The sequence below is a fragment of the Nothoprocta perdicaria genome, unplaced genomic scaffold (assembly GCF_003342845.1).
Source record: "Nothoprocta perdicaria isolate Ctin4 unplaced genomic scaffold, notPer1 scaffold_102, whole genome shotgun sequence".
Classification (NCBI taxonomy): Eukaryota; Metazoa; Chordata; class Aves; order Tinamiformes; family Tinamidae; genus Nothoprocta; species Nothoprocta perdicaria.
Window position 1 is genome coordinate 2,050,514 of NW_020454117.1, and position 24,355 is coordinate 2,074,868.

General features: G+C 42.8%; 1 protein-coding gene across 1 annotated transcript in view; it reads right to left on the reverse strand.

Moving 5' to 3' along the window:
• Positions 1-20,078: 20,078 nt before the first annotated feature.
• Positions 20,079-24,355, reverse strand: part of ALCAM (activated leukocyte cell adhesion molecule) — a 109,885-nt gene continuing 105,608 nt past the window's right edge. The window contains exons 15-16 of the mRNA XM_026041768.1: positions 23,042-23,158; positions 20,079-21,748 (exon numbers count right to left, since the gene is read on the reverse strand). Of these exons, the coding sequence (XP_025897553.1) occupies positions 23,071-23,158 (88 nt within the window). The 3' untranslated portion in view covers positions 20,079-21,748; positions 23,042-23,070. The remainder of the gene's footprint in view (positions 21,749-23,041; positions 23,159-24,355) is intronic.

The window sequence follows — 24,355 nt, forward strand, 5'->3', positions numbered from 1 at the left end:
AAGATTGTCTTGTAAAACAGGAAATGAGACTCTGCTGTGAAATAAGGTGAACCACTGCATTTAGAAATCCTCTATATCCCCAACTATTTTTTCACTTTCTAAATTCCAGTAATAAAAACTTTAAAATTGACAGTAACTTCAGAGCCCACAGATAGCAGTTGTATAGCAGAAAGATGATAACCACTGTTTAGAATCCAAAGTGAATGAATTGTATGTCCAARTGCAGATTAATTTGCAAAGAGCTCAACAAGATTTTTCTTGAAAAAATGATGACTAAGTGTCAGGAATGTAGATTTAAATCTTGCACACATACATTCTCAAGCATTGCAGGCCAAATAATGTGTATTTTAGGGTTGTAAAACATTTTTTTTCTTTCTATACAATATTCAGAAAATGTTCAGAAACCCTATGCCCACTCTGCTGCCTGGCCATGTAACTATTACTATTTAAAAGGAACTGTCGTTTCCTGCAGGTAGGCTCAGACTTCGAAGGGTGAGATTTTGACGGTACCTTCTATAGTCCCTGTTTTAATCCTTGCCCACTGTAGGGTTCACTAATATGTTACTACTGTCATTCTGACCAAGGCACCTGCCTCTGCTAATCACTTGTAATATGCCTCCATCTGGAGAATTATAGTTTTATATAATAACATACACTGTGTGTTAGCTTGGTACTACCAGGGAGAATTCTAGTTCAAAATAAATCCCAAGTCTCAATCTTAAATCGCAAATCTTAAATTAGTAAAACTTAAAGCTGCCCACATCTGTCTTGATGCATGTAGGAGCCAGCCAATACTCTTAAAAAAAAAAAAAAAAAAAAACAGAAAGAAAAAGCAACTTCTTTTTTTTCACTGCAATAACCACCACAATAGGCAGCAAGATGGAAGAGGAACAGATAACTGCGTTAAAAAAGGTAATTCTCTCCTAACAACCCAAGCCTCTCTGCCCTGTGAGCATATAAGATTTAGCTGTTCCAATGCCCYGATGTTTCCAAATGCTCAGCTGTGAGCTGTTTTGAACTACCTGAACATCTATTTCAAATGAAACTGTGTTTGTTAGCATTACACCACTCTTGGATTAATGCGTCCTCCTCCAAGAACTTCTTTTAAAGACAAGTTGTTACACGGCAGCATGCCAGGCCCTTRGCACCAAAGGGAAGTGTGAGGTAGCCCTCTGTTCACAATGCTTTTCTGATGCCAGCAAAACAACTAAATGCTAGTTTTGAAGCTCATGTTCTTTCTTGAAGGGTTATATGCACATGCTAATTACTGAAGTGTGGAGGAGGGACTGTGCCAGCCTGGGGAATRTAGGCCACGCATTTACCTGTGGAAAACATCTATTCCTTTTGGATTGCTGAACTTCATGTGCCCGGCTACTAGTGACATCTGCTTTAATTTCAAAGGCCACGATTTCTCTCTATAGAGCTGGAGTAGGAGGTGTATGTGCCTACGTGCCTACCCGAAAAGAGCTTTTTTTTTTTTTTTTTTTTTTGCTAAATACATAATTTACTGAATGAATGTCACTGAATGCCAACACCTGTACAAAGGTAAGTAAGTCTACATCATCAGCTCTTCCAGCAGTACCTTGAGCTAGCAGCTGGCATAGTTCTTTGGAGCTGTTAACTTTCGTGAACATCCTGACTTCCAGCTGTTTCCTCTTGAAGTTTACATCCTCATTACCAATTCAATATGGTCAAAGTGCAATTCCGCAACTGGTCTTTCAATTTTTCATTTCTTTATATTCTTCACTATGGCTGTTATCACTAGTATGTTCTCTGTTGACTAGACTTATACTGAAATTTAAGTAATTCTGTTCACCCACATCCCATCTTGGGCCAAGTTCAGCCCTGCCTTTCTCTCACAACCATGACTTTTTGCATCTTTGTCTTCTCCATCTAAGACTGTTTCTCTTCCTTTTCCCCTTCCCTCATTCTCTTCCAACGCTGACATCAACCAGCAAGCACTCCCTCTGCCTTCATAGCAACAAGACACTTTACAGCCTTCATCTCTACTTAACAACCTTATCTCTCTCTTCTTCCATAATCCCTCCTATGCTTATAGTGATCTGCTAGTCTCATCTGTCGGGATTTTCTGTGCTACATCTGAACTGTCCCTGTGAACAGAGTCATCCAAAATGGGTTCAGAATTCTGTGAGAAAGTCTGTTACCTTTTTGTTGTTGTTATCACTGGCATWTTTTCTGCTCCTTTCTCTGCCTGGAAATATGTTCTTCTGTTTCATGATGAATTTAGATTGTAAGTTTGTCAGAGAAAGAGATGAAATCCACTGCTTATTTCAGCAGATCCCTAATATGTTTCTGAGATGTGAAAAGAAAGCAATAAAGATGTCCTCTCCCAACAACAGTCCTTGTGTTTGAGATGGCCTGCGTCTCAAGAAGAGAATTACGATTTTTTTTCCAACAAAATGTGGTTGTGGCCTAGATAGGCACCAATATGTTTGGTTATTCCTATTTTTGGAAGTGAGGTACAGGGAAGGGGGAGAACACTGAAAATATTTATAAACGTATCAGTGGAGCCGGAAAGTGACCTGCAGATTAAGGTGAGTGCTTACTGTAAGTGTTCAGGATAAAAGTTTGACTCTTCATCCTGAGTGCCTCTGATTTCAAATTGGAGAATATCATGTAGCTTGAAAATTCTGCAGAAAAGGATAATCCTATCAATGACTGCCCCCAAGAGACTTTTCTGTTTTGTTTTGTTTTGGTCATTACMCTTTTGTAGCAGAGCAGGATTAGTGTAATGGGGAGGTTAGTGTCATGGAGGGGAGGAAATGGAGGTGAAGGGAAAGTGCCTGAGGAACGCTCAAAAGTGTCGAGTGAATTTTGGAGAGAGTGTGTGTAGAAACTTGGAGCAGACAGCAAAAAGCATAAAGACAAACAGCCTGACATTTTTTGAGGTATTAACAGCTTTCAGAGTGYTAGCGGAGGAAGGACTCGCCGAGCAGGAGTGTGCCCCGGTGCACCGAGGTGGGCAGATCTGACTCAGCCTGCCTGGGGCTCCACACAGTCATCTGGAAAGGGCGCTTTGTGACTCAGGGCACAGTTAACCACCTCGCTGTGGTAATGCTCCTTCTCACAGAACTTGTCTTCGYGCCCACCACAGCACAGCTGTGGCAACCTGCTCAGTCAGTGCTCCCGTTTGCCCAGCGGCTTAGCTATGTGGTGGTTTATAGGCCCTTCAAGGCTTGTCTGTTTTGTGGCCTAGTTACTGCAGGAAAACTAAAAGCTATTAGCAATATAAAACAAGGTGGCATGGGGGTTTCAGGTTTGTCCTCAGGCGTTGGTTTCCTTTCATTCGAGGTGCTAGTGCTGCCTCCGTGGGGGCGAGGAAAGGCCGAGGCCTGTAACGGTGCAGCTCTGCGTCGCTGCTGTGGCGGCACGTCTGCCATCGAGGTGGCCCTTCGTTCCCTTCAAACCACATCCAGGCGCAATTCCCAAGGGCCTCGCTGAGGCCAAGCTGGGTTCGTCTGTGGCTTCTGACATTATACGGACATGCTTTGCCCTCTCGTTGTGGTTGTGGAGCTTGCTGTGTTCCCCTGTGGCACCACCAGTGGGGTCTGATGCTCCCTGGAAGCTATGAAATTTGGCATGCCCTAGGACCCAAGTCGTGCCCATGCTTACTTAGCGGAGATATAATTTGCTTTGTGAAGGGTGCAGGGCATGCAAAGGTTAATTTTCAGCATGAGGGAGAAGCCCTTTCTTCAGGTAAGGGGAACACCAGCAGACAAGCCAGTTGGGTAGGGAGGCCCCTCACCCATAGAGAGCAAGTTGCAAAGAGTCTGCAAGAGCCTGCCCAGGGTAAAAACACTTAAAGAAGGACTGCAGAAAAGGAGTCCTCCTCTCCTCAGGAGAGGAAAGGTACTGTTTGACAGTTAAAAAATAATAGAGAACAAGGAGTGAATCAGGGAAATCCTGCAGAGTGCTGAGACAGAGGGCTGTGGCATTATCTTTCTTCGTGTCCTATTTTTATATGCTTTTCCGTAAGCTTTTGTCCCTTAGGATCCTAGGCTGGGTGGACCTTTGCTGTGACTCAGGAGAGCTGTTTGTATGGCCGTGGTGAGGCTCTTAGAGCTTGTTCTTGGTAAGGACTTTGCTCAAATGCTTGCAAATGAAGATGACAGCAGTGATACAGAGGTTTATATTAGTGTACAAGATACCTTAGCCATGTGGATTGATTTTKCTTAATCTTCTCACCTTCCCTTTTTGGGACCTCATTGTATTTGAGCTCCCTCCGTTGCAGTAATGCCTTGAGGCTGCCTGGTCTTCTCCCTTTTAAGACTATGGCAAAGTCCACCAAGAGTGCTGTATAGACACGTGAAGCGGGGCTGGCTGCTTTGTTAGCAGCATGTTTTTGTTGGATAAAAGGGGATTTCAGGGGAAGCASTGATTTTATAAAATTGTTCTTAGGATGGAAAGACTTCTATCAATCAATTTTCATGTTTTTAGAAGCTATCACATACACTTTTAAAGCAAGAAAGAGTCAGGCTGATGCCCTTTATTATTTTTCAAGGTTTATATTCAGCTGTGGCTTTGAGGAATCTGTATGTTCTCCAACTGTTTTTCCTTCTTGGTTAATCAACAACTGAGAAGCTTCTGCTCTTTATGTGGTTGCTGAACTGATGCCACGTTAGCGGTGTTTGAACAAGGCATTGCTGTCTGTCTCTTGGTGGTTAGTGGCAACAGGGTAAAAAGGGTTATTGGAGGAAATGGGGAGGGATGAATGTGACAGGTACCTGCAAAGGAAGAAAATGAAGACAGATGAAGTGTATAAACTTAGGGAGAAAGAAATTAAAAAAAAAAAAAAAAAAAAAAAAAAAAAAAAAAAAAAAAAGGCAAGAAAGAAAATAGTCTGTTCTAGTTTTTTGCCAGAAGTAAATGAGAAATGTAAATAACATGATTAGCTAAAAATGCAATCGGTAGGTGGCTTAATAATCATATTTAATGCTGCTTTTAGTTAACATCAAATCCCAGAAAGGGTGGCCCTTTTATTTATTCTTGATAAGATGTTTAGATAAAATCTTTTAAGATTAGGAAATATTCATAAAATGGATTCTAAATTGGTATTGAGAAGGACCTACTGCAGTTAATCCAATTTTGCAAATGAATGATGAAACAAAAACGAGAAAATCCCTTATTGGTCATTTAGCAGTTTTGTATCACAGCTCACTTTGGAGAACCTATTAAATCTAAAAAATGTTGAGACCTTACTACAGCACAGGACCTTCTCTTAAGACTTTGGAATGATGGTAATATATGTGAGTCACAGCAGATGCATTTCATCTGGGACTGAAATTGTGCATTACAGGAATATGAATTTAAGCCTTATCCAGGCATATAATTCCCACAATATTAAGGGCTATTCTTTATACCATATTGAGTGCCAGCACTGCAGTGCAGTTGCACATTCATTATTCCTCCATGCTGAACTTGGAAGCGGTTTTTCTTTCAAATGGAAGTTAATTTTTTTTTTTTTTTCCTCAGAATGGAAATCTGGGTTTCGCTTTTCAATGCAGTGGCGGCAATTACTTTTCAATTACAGAGCAGTCATGCTGCGGTTATGCTTTGTACCCATCATTGCTGCTAATTCCTACAGCCAGAAGGCCGACTGCGTGCTGGAAATKATTATTGCACAAATACAATGCAGTTATTTTTGAGGCAATTGTTACACCTCAGTTTTGGGTGATACAGTTCAAAAGTGACTTGCTAATCATCCAGCTTATTTTAAGATGTCTCAGAGCACCTAAAATCATTTAAAAAATTATTTGTGCTGCAGCTGCTTTTGCCTTTTTTTGCTATTGGGACTTTCACACCGTAATGGTGCCCTAAGAAGGGGAGTGCAAGTGTCTGCAAAGCAGAAGAGCGAGAGAGGGAAGGGAGATGCCCTCTTTCTAGTTCTGTTGTTTATGTCTGTAATATTTAATCTCTCTCAACTGTTGAGGACAAGCAATTTTCTGTGGTACTGGTAAAGCTTGTGTGAGTATTATTGCTCAAGAAATGTGATTTATGTGTAATGCAGTCAGTTTAAATGCACGCAGAGACCGCAGGAACCCGAGAGCGAGGCTTCCCAGCTCGGTTAAAGCTGCACGAAGGAGAGCACTCCCGTCCGCCTTTGTGCAGGAAAGAAGGGGACAAATTGGACAATGCTCCATTTACATGTCCACTGAATAAAACYGAGGGAGAGAGAGAGGCTCTGGGAAAGAAACAGCTTATAATAAGCTTAGAAATGCTTGCCTGCTCCCTGGGCTGCGTGTCAGCCAATTTAAAGCTGCAATGACAGTGGGCTTTCTTGCATTAGGGAATAGGAGGGAAGGGGAAAGTCCTCAAGACTTTGGCACTTGGCATTCTGCGTTTGCACCAGTGAACTGGACTGTATTCACAGCAAAGCATCAGTCTTACAAAGCCATCCTCTGACAGGAGGAAGTCTTGCTAAGACTTGCCTTTGAGCCTGGCGAGAAAGTGGAAAGCGAGACTGAAACTAAAAATATCAGATAAAGATGGGTAATTGTAAAGATTTTTGAGGGGSTGGGTTTCTTTTTGTTTGKTTTTTGCTTTTTTTTKGGGGGGGAGGGGGAATGTTACAGCTAACACTTATTTTCAAACATTTACCTTAAATTTCTTTGTTTAAACAATTGTTAAACAATTTCAGTTGTTTATGATGGTGAGCAAATAGCTGCAGTCATTAACAACTCCAAAAAGTCGATAAGCTATTCAGTCATTTTGCTGATCTTCCATTTATGCTGTAAGATTAGATTATTTATTGAGAAATATATTTGTAGTTTAATTATATGATAATTAGAATTTAAATACAGAACATAAATGTAACTCAATTATTTGCACTATTATTCACTATTATATCAATTATAAAAGAATGATTTCTTTTTTTCCTCATTTGTACATGATGCTGATGAAGGCCTATTGAAAACTGCAGAATACTTATTCTGTGTTCTGTCTAAAAAATGTGAAATTTGACCTTAATGCAGTTAAGTGCTGTGAGGACTGGGAGATAGGCCAGACTAGAAATGATGGACTAAAGCATTACAGCATAAGCTGCGCTGYGTGCCCAAGATCTCTTGCTCATGATTTTGGATCATTTTGAATGACAAATATTTGACGAATTAAGTTTAAAGGATGAGTCCAAACAGCACTACAGGTTCAATAGGAGAAGTGATGAAGAGTTCAGAAGCCAGGTGAAAGTCATCGTATTTTCCTCTCCATCCTGGGAAACCAAACTTCATGTGAGCCGAGGGATTTGGCTTCTTACCAAATGGCCATCTACAGCTTGTTCTTCCTTATCTATTATATACTGTTTTCTTCAAGTTTTGCAGTGTGGGGGCTTCTTGTTGTTGTTATTTGTAATAGATTTTCCTCCCTTTTCTCCCAATTCTCTGTACGTAATGAAAGTCGCAATCTTGTCTCTGCTGCCATTGTGCTGGAAGGCAAAATGTCAGTGGTCTTCATAAAAAGTTTCTTTTGAAGCAYTTGTTGTTGTATAAACAGATGTCCAGAGCTGAATGGAACAAGCATGACCTGTGTGTTAATGGTAACAAAAAATAAGGAGAAAGACTACTCGGAGGGAAATGAGRTTAAAGTAAACCTTGCTTGATAAGGTACAAAATGATAGCTGAAAGAAAGGGAAAAAAAGAGAAATAACTTTCTGTCCAGTTCAGGAATACAGTTTTGCATGTGTATCAGAGGCAAGTGTTTCCTTCTAGACCTTTTCCCAGTAACCCACGTTGAGAGGAAGGAAAGTGTGTCCATCTGACTTCCTGTGCAATCATAAGTAGCTGAACATCTTTGTTTTAGCACTTCTARCCATCAAAATATACCACAATCACCTTCCCTATTGTAACATCTATCACAGTGACTTTATATGGCCAGTGTCATTTTATCACTGTATGTATTATTGTGCAAATTGTTTCTTTAACTGTTTGTATGTATTTTGGTGACAATGTGTTTATTTACTTTCAAGTATCAGCACTTTGAGACTCCCCAGTGGAAAACAAAAGCCATATAACAGGAGGAAAGTTTCATACAAATGCAGATTCAAACCAATCTGTACCATGGTTAAGAAAATTTACTTTTTCTAAATGCACCTTGTTAGGCACTTAGTTAAGCTCTCATTGTAAATGGCTTTTTCTTAGGATTCTTCCGAAATCCTGAAGTCTGTGAAGGTAAACAAGTGCCTCCCTTCCATTGTTTCGGAAATCATCTGGAATTATGGTACATATGCCAAAGACCCCATAACTTGCAGTGAAAGATTAGTTAAAGGCTGATGATCTGCACCAAACCCTTGAGAAGGGTCTCATGTTCTGCTTACTTAACCTTTATGTTTTGTTTATGTTAAGCCTTCCCTTGTCTACAAAGATTTTTTTTCTTTTTTTCTTTTCTTTTTCTCCTTTTCTCATCTTGAAGAGGTCAAAGAAAGAAAAAAACAGGCCTGAAAGGTACACTGGTACCATTCTTACTGTTTATATGATCTACGATTAAGGCCATTATTACAGTAATGAGACCAGATTCCAATGAGCTAGGYACTGGACAAATGGCAAATACAAAAGACAGACCACTCCCAATAATTTTCCCCAAATTGTAGGGTGTTGACCTATCTTTGCAGATGTTTGTGGAATGCAACTAGATTTAAATTGCAGGCACCTGAAGTGCATTAGTGCAGAAACTCTTCTTACCTTTATGAACCTTTAGAATCTTTCTTAGTGTCTCCTCTGTCTCTTCCAGTCCCATCGTCCATAACAGCAGGATATACATTTTTGAATTACGCTCTTGCAACTCTCTTCACTGGTTAGCTTGTGTTCTGTTAGTTGTCTTGCCTCATCTTCCTTGGTGTTGTGCTTTACATTTTGCTCTTGGTTCATCTTATGTGTTCTCTGAGTTTCCCTCATGGTTTTGCTTTGCTCATTAAGCAACTTGCTTGTTATGGCTTTCCTCAATAAACACTGAAAGCCTCTGCTTCCATCCTTGATGACAAAGGACCAGAGCTAGCGAGATCTTGTGTCTGTCTCTTCAACTTCCTGTCATGTCAATATGATCTTCCTCCTCCTTTACAAGTTTATGGCTTGGGAACATTCAGTGGCAAAACTGCTTTGCTTCCTTATTGCTCCTTCTTCCTTCTCTGTCGTCTCATTACAAGCAGCTCATGAGCTGCTGCTCAGCTGTTTGTGCCATCCTGAAGAATCTGGCAGGCCAGCTATCTGAGTGCTGCTGTTTCACAGGCACTTAGTTTTCTTGGGAAAAGGATTGATAATCATTTCTTTTCTTGTCTTCTTGCAGGTTGCAACAATACAGAGAAGTGATGTTAAAGAGGAGAGACTCACTTTATACAGTGAGAAAGTAAGAGAGTTCTTTTAATGTCTTTCTTTCATCTACTTCTTATCAAGACTTACATCTTTACTGTAGAAAGTGGTGTGTTTTCACATGACCCAGTTTTTGCCTGGTAATGTCTTGGTTGCCACTCAGCTTGGTTGCTGTTAAGCTGTTTTACTGCTATGTGAAAAGTTTGTGCTTAATGGAAAGCCAACCTTTTCCTGGGACATCTGCACTTAGTTTTAGAAATAATCTTGCCTCGCTACCTTAGTTTTAGAAATAATCTTGCTTCGCTGCCTTGGTTTCTGTCTGTCTGCTGCAGAAGGTACTGTAGGCACCCTGGATGTTGTCATTCCTGACAACACTTGTATTAGCTGCACCCTTAGTATTTGGGATCTGTTATTTCCAGCAGTGTGTGACTCCCCGCCATACAAGAATTCAGACACTTTCCTACCCATGTCATCTTTTTGCCTGTGCCAATGGCATGCTCGAGGAAAACTGGAAGTCTTGTTACTATCAAAATCCGTGGCCATGAGACCACAAACGGAGACAATAACCAGTTAAAGCGAGATTGAAGATGGAAAGGAAGGAGAAYTACAGCAGCAGTGAAGATAAAGGATAAAATTATGGCAAATATATGAAGTTGGTGGAAGAGATTTATAGGCTATTGAAGTTCTTTGAAGGGAATTTAATGACAGACAAAATCTGCTTTTGCTTGAAGACCAATTCTCTTTACTTCACTTTATCTCCGGAAAAACTACTGTAGGGAGGCTTTCCAGGCTGGAGATCAGACAAAAAAGATAAATAAGCAGGAAGGAGAAGGGGAGGGCAGACAGAAGAGTCTTCCTACTTATGTTATTATCACTAATAAAAGAAGAAACTARAACCAAAAGAGAAGCTATGAACTTGTTTGCTGCTGGAGAAGCAGAACAGCTCTTTTGAAGATGTTTTAGCATCAAAATGTGGTGAGTCTTATCAAGCTCTTTCCAGACCTTGACCGTCTGGGTTCATTAGACTCGATAGTGGGGCAGGAACTCTAAAGTCCTCTGGCACCCAAGCTGGACTATTAGGTGTTCATTCTGTTCTTTCAGCTTTCCCTCTGTGAAGATCCTTCCATTAGAGCTCAGGGCTGCTTTTGAATATGCAGATAGTGATTTTTTTCTACCTTGATTTCAGAGTTATTTGACCAAAAGCCTTACTAAAAGTCTGTGTCCTATAAAATAACAGGCTCAACGGTGTCCTGAAGGTGCTTCTTGGTATGCCAGGCTGGACATCTCTGCACAGGCCAGACACCCGTGCCTACACAGCCTGCCCAGGGCTTCTCTAAAATATCCCTCAGCACATTCAATCYCCTTGTCCTTCCTGGGTGCGCAGGAGGACATGAAATAGCTCAGGTGGGGAGGATTTACTGCATGCATCTAGCAAACTCGGGAATAAAACTCCTCTGGAAATATAGGCCTGGCTCTGCATATGTTCCTAGATGCGGGACCAATGGGACCTTCTGCAGGACTGCTTGAATGCAGAAGACATTGAATGCAGAAGACATCTCCACCAAGCCTGTGCTGTGGCAGGCAGAGGAGGGGAGAGCTGCTGGTGGCCCTGGAGAGAGGCTGCTGGGGCTGCCCGAGCAGCAGAGCCGACTCCTGCCGGCATTCCCAAGATGTCCACAGGAGTTAAAAATGAGACCCCTTGGAGCAGGAGTGCAGGGTGAATTTTAATTATCACTGCAGTCTGCATGTGGACTTGGGGCCACCTTACTCAGATTGTCTTGTTCTAGTGGTGGTCAATATTCTGGCTAAGTGAAAAAGAGATTTGGATCCAAGACCCTCTAGGCTCAACCCTCAGAGATGCCGACAGCTTCTATGTCCTTTTCCTCCTGAGCTTAAATTGTAGCATCTCAAAAACAGTCTCAAATTATATTTCTAAAACTTTGCTTTTCATAAATGGTAGCCCCAAAGTTGAGTTGCTGTTTTATGAATGTGCTCAGCTTAAGTCAAGGTAATGTGGATTAAGGTGCCTCTCTGACTTTTCCATCTTACTCTTGGATGTTATTTGTCAATCTAGAACTCATTTACAGCCTGCACAATATTATCTTTTATTAATATTCTCTTGAAATCCTTATCCATTTTCCTGGCATTTTGCAGAAGGTGTGATTATGTCCCAAAGCACAGTTGAACAATCCCCAATAAATGGGTGACAGCTTCCAATCCTCTTCAGTAAGTAACGGTTCAATTTCTCTGCTTGGAGAATTTTTCTTTTCCTTTTGATATTTCAGGCCAGAGAGCAATATCCTTCCCTACCAATCTGAATTTAAATGAAGCAGGCTGCTAACTTTGATTTGCTTCTGTTCCTCCCCATCTACACAAAGTGGCTTGCATTAATCATATTAATAAAAATGGCATTAAAATTACCAAGTTTTAAAGAAGGGGACATGGCAGTGATATTACCCACTAAGTTGCAAGTCATTATGCATGCATATTAATTACAAGTTGTCTGAGATTTCAGSAGAAGCTCAAAGGAATGACATTTTTCCCTGTATGTTGTTTTTAATTTTGGAAGCCTCCTTTGTAATGCAAGATGTATCCTATCCTAATGCGGTTCTGTAATCACAGCAYGCTTTAATTTTGATAGATGACCCTCAAATCCCTTAAATCCACTAAGATCTGCAATAATTAGAATGATTTTGTAATACTTTGTTTCCCGGACAATATATGGTGACATTCATCTATCATCCGATGGATTTGTTTACCCATTCCCTTTCAAAAATATCAAAACCCAAGTAATTTGTATTGGAAGCTTTTCTTTGTGCTGCTGCAAGGTGGAGGGAGTCTGTAATAATTTATCTCACTTTAGTCATTGCTTCCTTGCTGTGTGGGCTTCTGCTCAGAAGAAATACACGTTTCGCAAGGATTCAGAGCCTTTCTCCCCACAATATCCAGGTCGTAGCACTGTGCCAGTGTGAGGGCTGAAAAGTCACCTGCCCATAGAAATAAGGAGCACCAGTTAAAATCTGATAGTAATTTTTTTCTCTATTCCAGATATTATTCTCCTTTTTATTCTGTTGCTTCTCTGCACACACAAATCTAATGCATCTTTTCCGTATCAAAAAATATATATTAAAAGTATTTGTACAAAAGAAGAAAGCATCAAGGATATGCGTCTCCGATTGAGACTAAATTATGTCCATTTTTATTATGTCTTTCCCGTGTCATTTCTTGTCTTTCCTGTGGAAAGACTTTCCTATCTCCTTTCTCAATGTTATCTCCCCATCTCTCGCATGGTTTGCCCAGCCTCCTTTCCCCTCCTGTGCTTGTTCTTCATTCCAGCCTGTGCACGTGCCTGTGTTCACACTGGAGCATCCAGCCCTGAGGAAGCTGCAGCTACCCCGGATGGAGCCAGGGCTCCATCCAACCTCCCTCCTCTGCCGGGATCCGTGTGATCCACCTGGAGCTCCGTGGGCTCCTRTGGGAGATGCCCAGGCGATGCCCAGAGGCCTCCTGGCCTTTCCACAAGAACTCCCGGGCAGATGGCTTCGTTTCTGCCCATTCGTGGCCCCGTTTCTGAAGAAGTGACCAAAAGGCTCCCCAGCAAAGCACGAGGGCAGGTCCCTACCATCCGCCAGTGTGTGGATTTATGTGGTGGACTGAGGAGGATCCTGGCTTTAATGGCTCGAGATGAGATGATTTCTTCCTGGCAGGTTAATAATCAAATCGTATTAACAAGTAAAATTTGATTAGGCCTCCGATTAGGAAAGAACAAGCCAGGAGTTTGAAGCTTGTCGTGTCAACAGAATACATTGGCTTCAGTCCGATGTTCTGCCCGCAATAAGAAAAATCATTAATAAAATTATAGCTGCTGAATTCCTTGTGAGGTTTTGAACATAATATGGTACCTTTAGACGGCTGCTAAATACCAGGGGATAATACGCTGGAAATTGGTCAGCAAACAGCTGGAGAGCATCARATTGTTTAACTGCAGCAAAAATAGTAGCAGGGCTGGGGGAAGATCTTTGACTAGAAGAGCTCACAATAAACAGAGTCAGCAGCACGTTATAAACAGGGTGATTACATGCAAGAAACAACTTCCAAGGTAATCCTGTCTGGAACGGTAACGGAGGTCGGGCTTCTGCCGAGAACGGATCCTAGAGAAAAAGCAGAAAATCCTTCTTGTTTGTTGGGCCGGATACTTTCAGCAGAGGCTTGGAAATGGCTGCCAGCTCTCCGCAGATTAAGCAGTCGTCCCTTCACTTTGCTGTGGTGCAAACCGGTGTCACACGAATCCGGCGTATCCGCCGGATAGCCCGGAGCCGTGCTGGGAATGCCTAACACGTTTAGGAAGGTGAATAATGCTTAGCTTGCTTTCCTCATCAGAACAGGGTCCCGTGGCAGCGTGATTCATCACCAGCAGAGGGAAAAGCAGCGTTGCTGTCCGTGTGCCGGCGCTGCGCGGGAAGGAGATGGCCCTTGGAGCGAGGGAAGAGGGACCGTGAATCCCAACAACGCAATTCCACCAGCCACCAGGAATGGTTAGGGATCAGAAGGGTAGGTTGGTGATCTTAGTGGTGAATAAACTGAACTGTTCTCGGCCACAGTCCTGTTGAGGTTGGCAGTGGTGTCATGCCTCATACCCGGAGCTTTCCCTCGCGCAGACGCCACAGTGCTCTGCTGCCCTTCACGTTCCTTCCTAAAGGGGGTGTGTTTAGTTTAAGAGCTTTTAAAATCCGCTTGTAGCTCATCAGTCAGTTCCCTTTTGGCCAAAATTGTGTTGCTTTTCCATGCAAAAGTATGCAAGTTCATACTGGGAACTTTATAGTCGGCTTTCCAAGGCTCATTGCGTGCTTGTAGCTGCCATTGTGGACAGGTTCTTTTYTTCCACATTTTTTGGCTTCCCGTACCCTCTGTGAAACCTCCAGGTGTTGCTTTAGGTTCTTTTTCAGAAAGCCGTTGCTTACGGTGCAATCTCCTTTGGTTCCCTCTGAAGCTTGCTCAGCATTAGTGACTGAGGAGTGATTTCCCCCTTGCCTCTATCCTGGTTCCACAGGAATTAGGCTGAGACTTTCTCTCTTGCCACCTCCCTTCAGCTAAGTTGGCTTCTGGGCCCCAAAGAATGAACCAAAATGCAGTTTCATTCCTGCTTGGACAAACATCAGTAATACAAACTGGAGGTGCTGTTCATGACATCTTCACACAAATATTCACCTTAAAATGTGTGGAGTTCTCCCAAAGAGACTGGTTTCCCACTTAGAAATGCTGGTGTCTCTGTTGTTTTATGGTGCCACGTTTGCAGCAGCTTTGGCCTTGTCTCCCCTAAATGCACAGCCAGTAACAAACAGCCATGCCTCATATTCCAAGTGGATCTGCTTTCTTGGGAGTGCTAGATAATGCTGATTTTTATGTTGGATTGCTTATTATTTTGCTCATGACTTGTGTCAAGATGTAGTTGAATGTAAGAAGGGAGTGCATCAAATATCTTTTGAGAAGTTAATAATACCTTTAAATTTATTGAGATTATGTAAATGTGTTTTGTACTTTAAACCACATTATTTCAAGACAGGTAGAATTCTGTAGGGTGAGGAATTTGAACTGCTGGTTTTGGTGACCATATCCTCCTAGAACTGAGCGGGCTCCTCCTGTCTGGCCTGGTTGCTATTCACAAATCCAACAAGAAAAGTTTTTCTCTTAACTGGTCGCTGAGCATTGAGTTGAATTGTGCTGACTGGGTAAATGCAAACGTTCAAAATGTTCAAGATGTCCCTATGTTGAGGTCAGGCTTAGTGCTTCAGGAAGCTCAGCTCCAGGTGCTTCTGCTGGTTCAGCCATTAGATTTTCCATATAATTTTGGAAGCAAAGATACTTGCTTCATACATATAGGTTTAAACTGTATGTGTCAAATGCCACTTCTCTGTACACTTTGTGTGATGTTCAAGCTGCTTTTTACCATTTACATGCCAGTTGTGGTGCAATCTTTTGCATTCGGCTCTGCTCAGAGCGGGTGGCYGCTCTCTGAAGCTACATTAGCTGTTGTTCCTTCCCCTTTTGGTGCTAAAGATTGCCCCTAAGGTCGATAAAACAGTGTTTTGACTGTCTTTGGGATGCAGATCCATTCTTGGTGGTGGCTGTTAGTRCTTTTGAAGCTAGCATCTGGAGGAGAGAGCAAATACCTGAGCAGATGCTCCTGAGGTAGCAGCAGAAGCGGCACGGGAACAGAGCCCTGTCTAGGGGCTGCTTTGAAGGCTGCAATCCCAGCCCGTTCCCACCTCGGCTTCTGGCTCCGGAGTTTTGCCCTTTCAGTGGGTTCTGCTCTTGTTTCCTTGCAGCTTCGCTCCTCCCTTCCCTTCCCCCTTCCTGGAAGGAGCATGGAGCGCGGTGAAARGACAAGGATGGGCTCCCTGCTCCAGAGGCATTGCCATTGGGCAGGTTCCTGACCGTGGTCCATCAGCTCCACATCCCGGCGTTCCGCTCGGAACCAGGTGCCGGGAGCCACCACGTGGAGCCGCCGGAAGCGCCACCGGCCTTTGGAACGGTCCGGTCCGTGCTGATGCTGTCTGAATGTCCCCGTTCCATCCGATTCCCATATCCTGGTTCTTTCCCTTCAGGGAATGCAATTGCTTTGGTTCCTTCTGTTTATTTTATTTGTTTATTAATTGTTGGAAAYGAGCGTGATTTTTCTTTGTTTGGATGAGTAACAGCAGAGAGGGCTTGTATATCAACATCACTGAAATTGGATTTGTGGAGTGTTTTATCTGTATGAGGTTTTATTCGATTCTTTAATTGAATCTAAATTCAGGAAATGAAATGAATTAGGCTCAGCCCTTTAGATGTGTTCTGTGGTCAATGCTGCACTTGCTGTTCTTGTGACAGATGCAAATATTAATGAAACCGCAGATCCGTTGGGTAGACAAAATGGAATCACTTGCAATCCAGAATCGAATTTGTATTTGCTTTCTAGCTCTGACGGARGAAATCGTTACCATAGCTTCACCAATGCGCGTGATTAGTTGATTGATCCAGTAAGAACCCCTGGTGGGGAAGTCTGAGGATGGTGCAAAACAGAGCCAAGGGAGCTTCACTGCCCTTCGGGATTTGGGGCTGACCTGTTTTAACATAAGCTGTAGTATATACTTCTTTTCTGGGTGAGGTTGAATGTTGGTTAGGACTGCAAGAGGGTTTTTTTTCCTAGTAAAACGGGTGAAAATAATGTGACTGAATTAATATCTGTTTAAAATCTGTCTATTGTTACTTGCAGCARTTGGATGTTACTTTCTTCCCTCAACTCACTCCTGGATACATGGATAGATAACATATAGTAAACCCCTGGAACACATCTTTAGGGACAAAAAACATGGAAAACATCCCATCCTTAAATGAAAGACTTGTGCTGGCCTTCYGGGACAAGGATGCCTGCATGTCAGACTGACTTACACTGTCTGCTTGTACAGGTGACAGGAGCAAGGATTAGCTGGAAAGAGCAAAAGGCTTAGAAAGGCATTGGTGATACCGGTGTAGTTATGTGGGATGGTATGTATAGTAGAGTGGAGCCTTTGCAACCTTTGTGGATTACACTTGGGATAGTTTTCACAAATCGACTTTCCAGAGCAATGGTAGGAACACGAAGAAGGGCAAGCATGAGAAGYTCAGTAGGGTTCAAGGGCTTTTCTGTTTCCCTGTCTTTTATGTTTTTTATTAGTGTTAAGACTACTGCTGTTTTCCAAGGTGTAGAACAAAATGTCCTATAAAAACAGGCAATGATGGGGAGGGCAGCTGGGACTCTGTACAGAATAAGAGATGGGAACACGAGCCCTAGGCTAAGGGTCTTGGGAAGACATTAGCCCCCTCTGCGTTCACCAGGAGAAGCTGAGAGTGGGAAAAATATTCGGGGAGCAATAAAAAAAGTATATATATATATTTTTTTTTTGACAAAAGAGTTATTTATTGACTGAAGTTTTGTAGTACTTTGTCTTCAACCTTGTCATGCTGAAATTCATCACTAGGTCAAAGTGAGCCCCTTGCTTCGAACGCGCGTGAGGTCTGACATGTAGATGAGGAAATCGTGTGAATGTTGGCCTAGTGAAGGCACGGGCTGCGAGAGGCGAGGAGGGCACCGTGAGTCCAGCCATTCACAAACAGACTCTCAAAAACAACCAGTCAGGAGTAACAACGAGCTTAGTTTCTGATTCCCTGATTATTCCAAAAGAAACGGCTGCCACTACGTGTGCGAGTGTGTGCGSAGGTGCTGCATGCAGCACAGGTAGGGTTAAGGTTTAGTGGGTTTGGGATTTGTTTGGAGTTGTGGTGTTCTCCTGTTTGGCAGCTTGCCTGGCTGTGTGTGCTGGGGAGGACCTGGGCACTTCCCTGTGTTCTGAGGGGCTTCTTGGTGGGCTCCTCATGACCGCAGCCTTGCAGGGGGTCCAGGGGTGCAGGGGGASCCCAGCCTTGCAGACCCCTCTTGCAGGCTGGGGGCAGCCTGGCTCAGCACCGGTCTCACTTCATTGAGGATCTTTCGCCTTCCTAGAAGGGAGACAGAGACCTTCAGGGGGTCTAGTTCTGGAAAGCACATTTCCAGTAAGCTAGAAAATGTGACACGTCTCCTGCCTTTCCGCCGCCTTCACAGGCTGGGCTGTTCTGCCCAGAGCAGAAGTCTTGTTTGCAAAGCTGTATTGGGCAATTCCTGGCAACACAGACACCTGGATGGAGATTCTCATATATATATATATATGTGTGTGTGTGTGTGTGTGTTTTTTTTTCCTCCAAAAGAAAAACCGGAAAACATTTGCACAGATGTGGCTGACACAAGAGGGCATGATCTCATTTCATATGGCACCGCTCATCTTCGCGGAGCTAATTAAGTGCATATGGCTCTTTTAAATGTGGAGTCAACAGGAAAGTATCCAGCTGCATGTGGTAGTTCAAGTGAATCAGATTTAACTGYAGCCGCCAGCAGCTGAGGATATTAAGTGAGTATTAAATATTTCCTGAAAAAATGTATACCTCCTCCCCCCCMAAAAAATTTAATTCTTTGTCTGTTTCTATAGCTAATACAAAAATGTAGAGTCTCTGGGAATATCCACTTGAACATAATAATTCAAGTATATAATAATAGTTTAAGTTGATAAAATTAGTTCAAGAATAATTAGTTCAAGTATTAATCCAAATATAATTTGGAGTTATTTGTTTTTAATGTATATTTTAAATGAATGAAAACCCTCTGTCCAGGAAAAGATCCAAGATGCTGCGCAGCCGCGGTGCTGTTGCCTGGCTGTCGGCAGGTCATGGCTGACGTCCAGAGGACCGGGGTAGACAGTTGCTCTGCTGGTGGCTGCTCTGTCAGGAGCTGAACCAACCCTTAAGGAACTCAAAAAGTAATTAAGTAACCGAAATGCAGTAAATGGGGCTGTGTTAAAATCCTAGACTGTGGATCACCCTGGMGAACCTGAAATCAGCAGGATATTATCCTGGTGCTTTCCCTTTTCCTGCGTTGACCCTAACCAGCCCAGGAGGCCTCAGCTCCTGCCGCCACTAGCGCGTGCTACCGCGACGTGTGGCAGCTTTAGTCGGCGCTCGTGYGTGTCGTGTGGCAGCGCACCCCGAGCTCTGAGGCTGCTGCCTCGGCGCCTTCAGGCAGCTGCCTGCTCGGGAGGCCTGTGCGATGGCCTTGCACGGCGCTGTGTCTGTGCYGTGAGAGAAACAAACCTGTTCTGTGCCCCGCTCAGGGCCCGCTTTCCTGTAAGGCTGCGAATATACACCAGAAACTGTCTTAGTTCCTCATTTCTCAGCCAAAAGTGCTGGTGCTGTTCCCTGCTGGTTTGTTCTTTGTCAGTTTGTGAGCAGGGAATTTCCCCTCCTCCCACGTGCAGTAAACTCAGCCTGGACCCTAGCGTTGCACGTGGCCCCTGCGACTCACCGCTGCGCGTTTCCCACCAGGCCCCAGTGAGACGGGCACGTCTCATCTCGCTGCCCGGCTGCTCTCCAGGTCCTGCCCCTCTTGCTGGGGAGGAGGCCCCAGACACCCCASGTGGCCCTATGGGGCTGCTGAGGCCCCGCGAGGAGTCGGGGAGAGCTGGAGCTGCGGGCAGGCGCCCTGCTCCGTGTTCACGCACGCGTTGGACGGAGATTTCAGACAAGCAAGTGAAGACAGACTTCAGTTTTATTGTTGTTTAGGCATGGATAGAAACATTAATTCTTTTGCACTCTTGGTTCTCGCGACGTGCCTGTAGTGAACTTTGAGCAGTGAAAAACCTGGCTGCTAGGACTGACGATGTAAAGTGCATAGAAGATCGAGTAGGATCCCGTTCGGGAGAGGTGGTTTGACTCCTCCGCAGGGCTGTGGAGGTTGAAGGAGTATCTTTCTTCTCTCCCCCACGTTCCCAGACAGGGGTGCACCGATTTTCAGCCCTTCCTTATGCTTTTCCTTATGATCGTTGGAGGTCTCTTCTCTGTATTTAAGAATTCTTTGTAGTGTTATTAACAAGGACCTTGGATTTTTTTGCATACTCCATCACAGCATCCTACCACAATCTTTCCTTCTTAGAGTTATTCCCACTGCGTTTTTTTTTTTAAATGTGTATCACTTGGCAGTGTTCTCGCACAAAAAAAAAAAGAAAGATATATTTGTATATAAAGTAACTTTTTTGTGTGTTCACGTTTTATTTTGGAAAAGAGGTGTTTAAAAATTTTAGAATTTTTTTAACAAAATTCTAAAAAAAAAAAAATCACAATATTTACAGAGATAACATGATGGCTTAGCCATGCAAAACAAATTACTTTGGTTCTTTTCCCCCATTTKACTTTGGTTTAAATGTTGACCAAGATTATATTTTTTTTGCCAAATAAAACAGTAACAAATCAAAGTTTAGAGGCAATGTAACAGGATTTCCCCTCTAATATTTTATACAGCGTAGAGTTTATAGGACATCTTATGTATTTAATCCATGCCAATGCACTACAGGAAGCTTTTATTAAGACATCAGTCACTACTGCCCAGACATTTAACATTTTACAAATTTACAAGTAACAGTGTTTTCTTCCCCCTAAATAATGCAAAAGTGGCAAAATACATTTCCTAACGTCCATCTTTGTCATTTATTTATTTATTTATTTATTTATTTCTGTCTACCAGTCTATAAAAACTTACTTTTTCCCTGGATATCTGTAAATGGAAACCTGATGTTCTGCTTACTCTCCTCTTTGTCTCCATCGAAACTGCCGGTTATTTGCGTCCTGGAACTAACCTGCTGTGTAACATGAAACTTTCTCCCTCCCAAGTCCATTTTTTTTTCTATTGGCCATTTACCCTATAATGTTTTCTTATCAATACCCTTCTAAAAATTTCCTCAAGCATAAAACATGTTTATAAAGTTACAAACTTGAATGTAACTAAAGATACATAGACATTTCATAGYTACAATTATATGTACTGTTTGATAAATTAGGTACCAGTTAAAAACACTAAAATTATCTCAAGGTGCATTCGATATCTGTAGCGTAGTTAACAAAAACACACAAAAAATATATATATTCTATTTCTGTGGAAAAAAATGCAGCTTTGATATGACTTTCTTTTTTTTTGGAAGGTCTCCAATTCTGACTGATATCTTTTGAAAGGAAGAGAAGGTACAGTACTTTAAGGCAGCAGATAACAAAGGAATCAAAACCAATCCAGAATTCCAGTTTCTTATCCTAATTCTAACACAAAAGAGAACCGATACCACATCAATAAAAGGTGTGTCTTCCTCTAGAAGAAAAGGATTATTAGCCACCATCCTTTGGGAGGCTGGSAGGGCTTTGTTACATTCCTTGTTCAAGACCCAGCCTTCTCTGCAGAAACTCTTCATTCCCTTTCTGGCAGTTAAGCTTTGCTTGGAATTTTTTAATTTTCACTTTGGTTACCGATTTATTTTTGTCACAGCTGTCATCCTTTCTCTTTACTGAGATTTGAAAGAACAAGAAAAGAGCTTGATATTTTCCTTAAAGACAATCTTACGCTTTAGGTGCTTGCTACAAAGCAGAGGCTTCACTGATAACAATCAGAATTAGACATGTACCTGCTCAAAGGGTGTCATAAAAACAATTGAAATAAAAACGTTACACTATACATCAGATTAACAGCAACTCCCAGAACAAAGCCTTACAGTGTATAAAAATAGCTACGTAAAAAATTTACATAAAGGCAAACAAAAAGAAATCTTCAGTGCAGACATTTACAAAAAAATATTTCAAACAGAACACAACATGGTGACCTATTATCATGGCTGTTGCCAAAATTAGTTTTTTTTTTTTTTTAAACTTGAGATAATTGTGTCTAAAATCCTTGGAAAACTCGATAGTATGGTCTGTTTAATACTTGAACCATGAATAGCTGTCACTTCTTTGTATAGGTTTAAATACAATCCACGTTCATGCTTCAATTGGTCTATACGTATTCTCTGGAAACATAAAAGATAAAACCAGTTAATCACCTGTAGCTTTAAAAATGCTGACTGATGTAACTGCTAGGTATCCATCCCCTAAATAAACAGTCACGGTGATAGTATTTTCCTCTGCTATTTAACGAGAACACTCTCTTACAGGATGAGAAAAGCCGGTGGGAATTACTGGTGAATTGGAATTGCAGAGTTGTTACTGAGAAAAAGGAAGTCCATCTGGTAAGTAATGCATTTATGGATAACTTTCATTTATGTAGAATTACTGGTATTAAAAATCAAAAAATTTTAAGAAAAGACCATGCTGAATGCTGAGGATATTATTTGAACTGCTGCGTTCAATAAATACCCCCCAGCTAATTTCACCTCTCGCTAATCATCTCAATATTGCAATGTTGTAGAAGGTAAGACRTCTGGGGCGGGGGGAAAGATACGAAGCAGCCCCTATTAAAGATAGTGGAGAAATTTCCTATAGAACCGAAGTGGAAACGCTGGCTTTGTGCATTGCAATTTTTCCAAGTTCCCATATGTACCACTTCACATCATTAGCAGGGCCTGATTTCCTCTCTCAAACTAGGAAAAACAACTGCATTTGTTTTTCCCAGACCGCAATGCCACATCTCTTCACAGAGCAAGTCACCCATCCACCCAGTGAGTTCTGTAAAACTCACTATAAAAATAAGCAGTAATTTAAAGCTGCACGGAGCGAGGCACCCAGGGCAGGAGGCAGCGGCCGTGTCCGGACAGCTCTGCAGACACTGGGTGGTGYTGAGGGTGCTTCGTGGTGCCCCCGTGTCCCCCTGGGAGCCTCTGGATCTCCTTGTCCACCTCAAGTCAAACGGGTCCCCGTTGGGGAGACTTTCATGCCTGCTGCATTGTTGCTAACTTAATGCACAAGGTCTCTTTCCGGGATAAAACTGGTAAGGATAGCTTAACAACTCATCTGAAATCTAGAATAAAAGAGTGTTTTTGTTCTAAGCAAAGTTCCGTGCCCCTTGCAGGGATGAGGAATAAAGCTGGCCAAAGACTTAGAAAACTACTGTTTTCAGTAAGGGTGGATGGGGGGGGCTCCTGTCAGTATTTGAAGCCGTACATTAAGCATGTCTGAACAACACCTAAGTGTAGTCCTTACACACACGGGCAGGCTACCAAGGGTGTAATATACCAAGTCTGGTGTTTCCCTGCCACAGCCTTCTGCAGGGCAGAGCCCCCGTTCCCAGGGGAAGCAGGTTCAGCTTCTTTCAGACACAGAATGGCTGGCACAGAGCTGTTAGACACCGCAGTACCGACACCCACCTGGAATGACGGCTGACACCTTCTGTCTCTTAAGCCTCAGATTTATGATTGTTTTCTTCGAGTTTTTTATTTTCTTCTATATTTCCAAGATCTTTGTCTACGTGTTTGGATGCTGTCCTATAAGGAAAAGGTCATATTTTTTTTTTGCATGTCTCCAGCATTTTGTTCTATACTCACAGTAATGACTGTTTCCCTTCTGCTCTCGGTAAAAGATAAAATTGTGACTGTTCTCTCCTGAGCAGAGCAATAGGCTTGCACAGGTCTGCAGGGAGACCAAAAGCACCAACCTCCCCACTGGGGTTAGTACTGCAGGAAGTACTGCAGCCCGCCTGTGTGCATGTGTCTGTCTTCTGAAGAATTCAGAATTATTCTGAACTAGCTTGTAGCTAACATTTAGTAAGGTTAAAACCAGCTGTGTGGAGTCGTGTTTCTTGGCAAATTAATTGTGTAGCTTGTTTCAATAAACAAGAGTTTGCTTTAAGGCGTACTGAAATGTGGACGCGTGCCTAAGATATCTTTATCAACACAGCAATCTTTTGTGTACTTGTAGTAATTGACTTTCAGAGCTCGTGCCAAATGGAGGCTCTTTTAACTGTGAAGAAATTAATGAAAATTCAGGCAATGCTGGAAAAAAAARAAATCTCTCCGTCTTCTAGATCTGTGCTACTCTGACTGACGGTCTTTGGGTAAAGAAGAGACTGTGTAAATGCCTGCGGGGGAGCGGAGGAGTGTGCCTCATTCAGAGGAGCAGGTTGTCTTTAATATGAGTAGTGGAGATGAATTAATGAGTTAAGCGTTGAGTTTAGCCTAGCACAATAAAACCAATAAGCCGCTCCTTTAATGTGAGCGAAGTCTCGCTGTCAGCCGAGGTGAAAGATTCCTGCAGCGCGGCGATAACATTTTAAAGGCCACAATTTCTAAAATGCAAATGGGTGAACGTGTTTGAGTGGGACAGAGTAAATCCCTTGTGTCAAAGCAGCTTATCCCGCATGCGTTTTCCTCCGCGGATAATTTGTTTCCCTTACGGAAGCAGTCATGTCGCTCGTGACAGATTCATGCACGCGTCGCCCTCCCTTCAGGGTGAGGGGCCGCAGTGACACCGGCTCGGGAGATGTGATGAAGACAGAGGTGAGGAAGGTCGTGTGGCGGGTCGCGCCGGCACATGCAGGGGGGTCCCTCACTGCGCTCTGCCGGGGGCACTGCTGCCAGCGGCCGCCATGTCAGCGCAAACCCCGCGCGCGGCCGCCATGTCAGCGCAGACCCTGTGCACGGCCGCCATGTCAGCACAGGCCCCGCGCGCGGCCGCCACGTCAG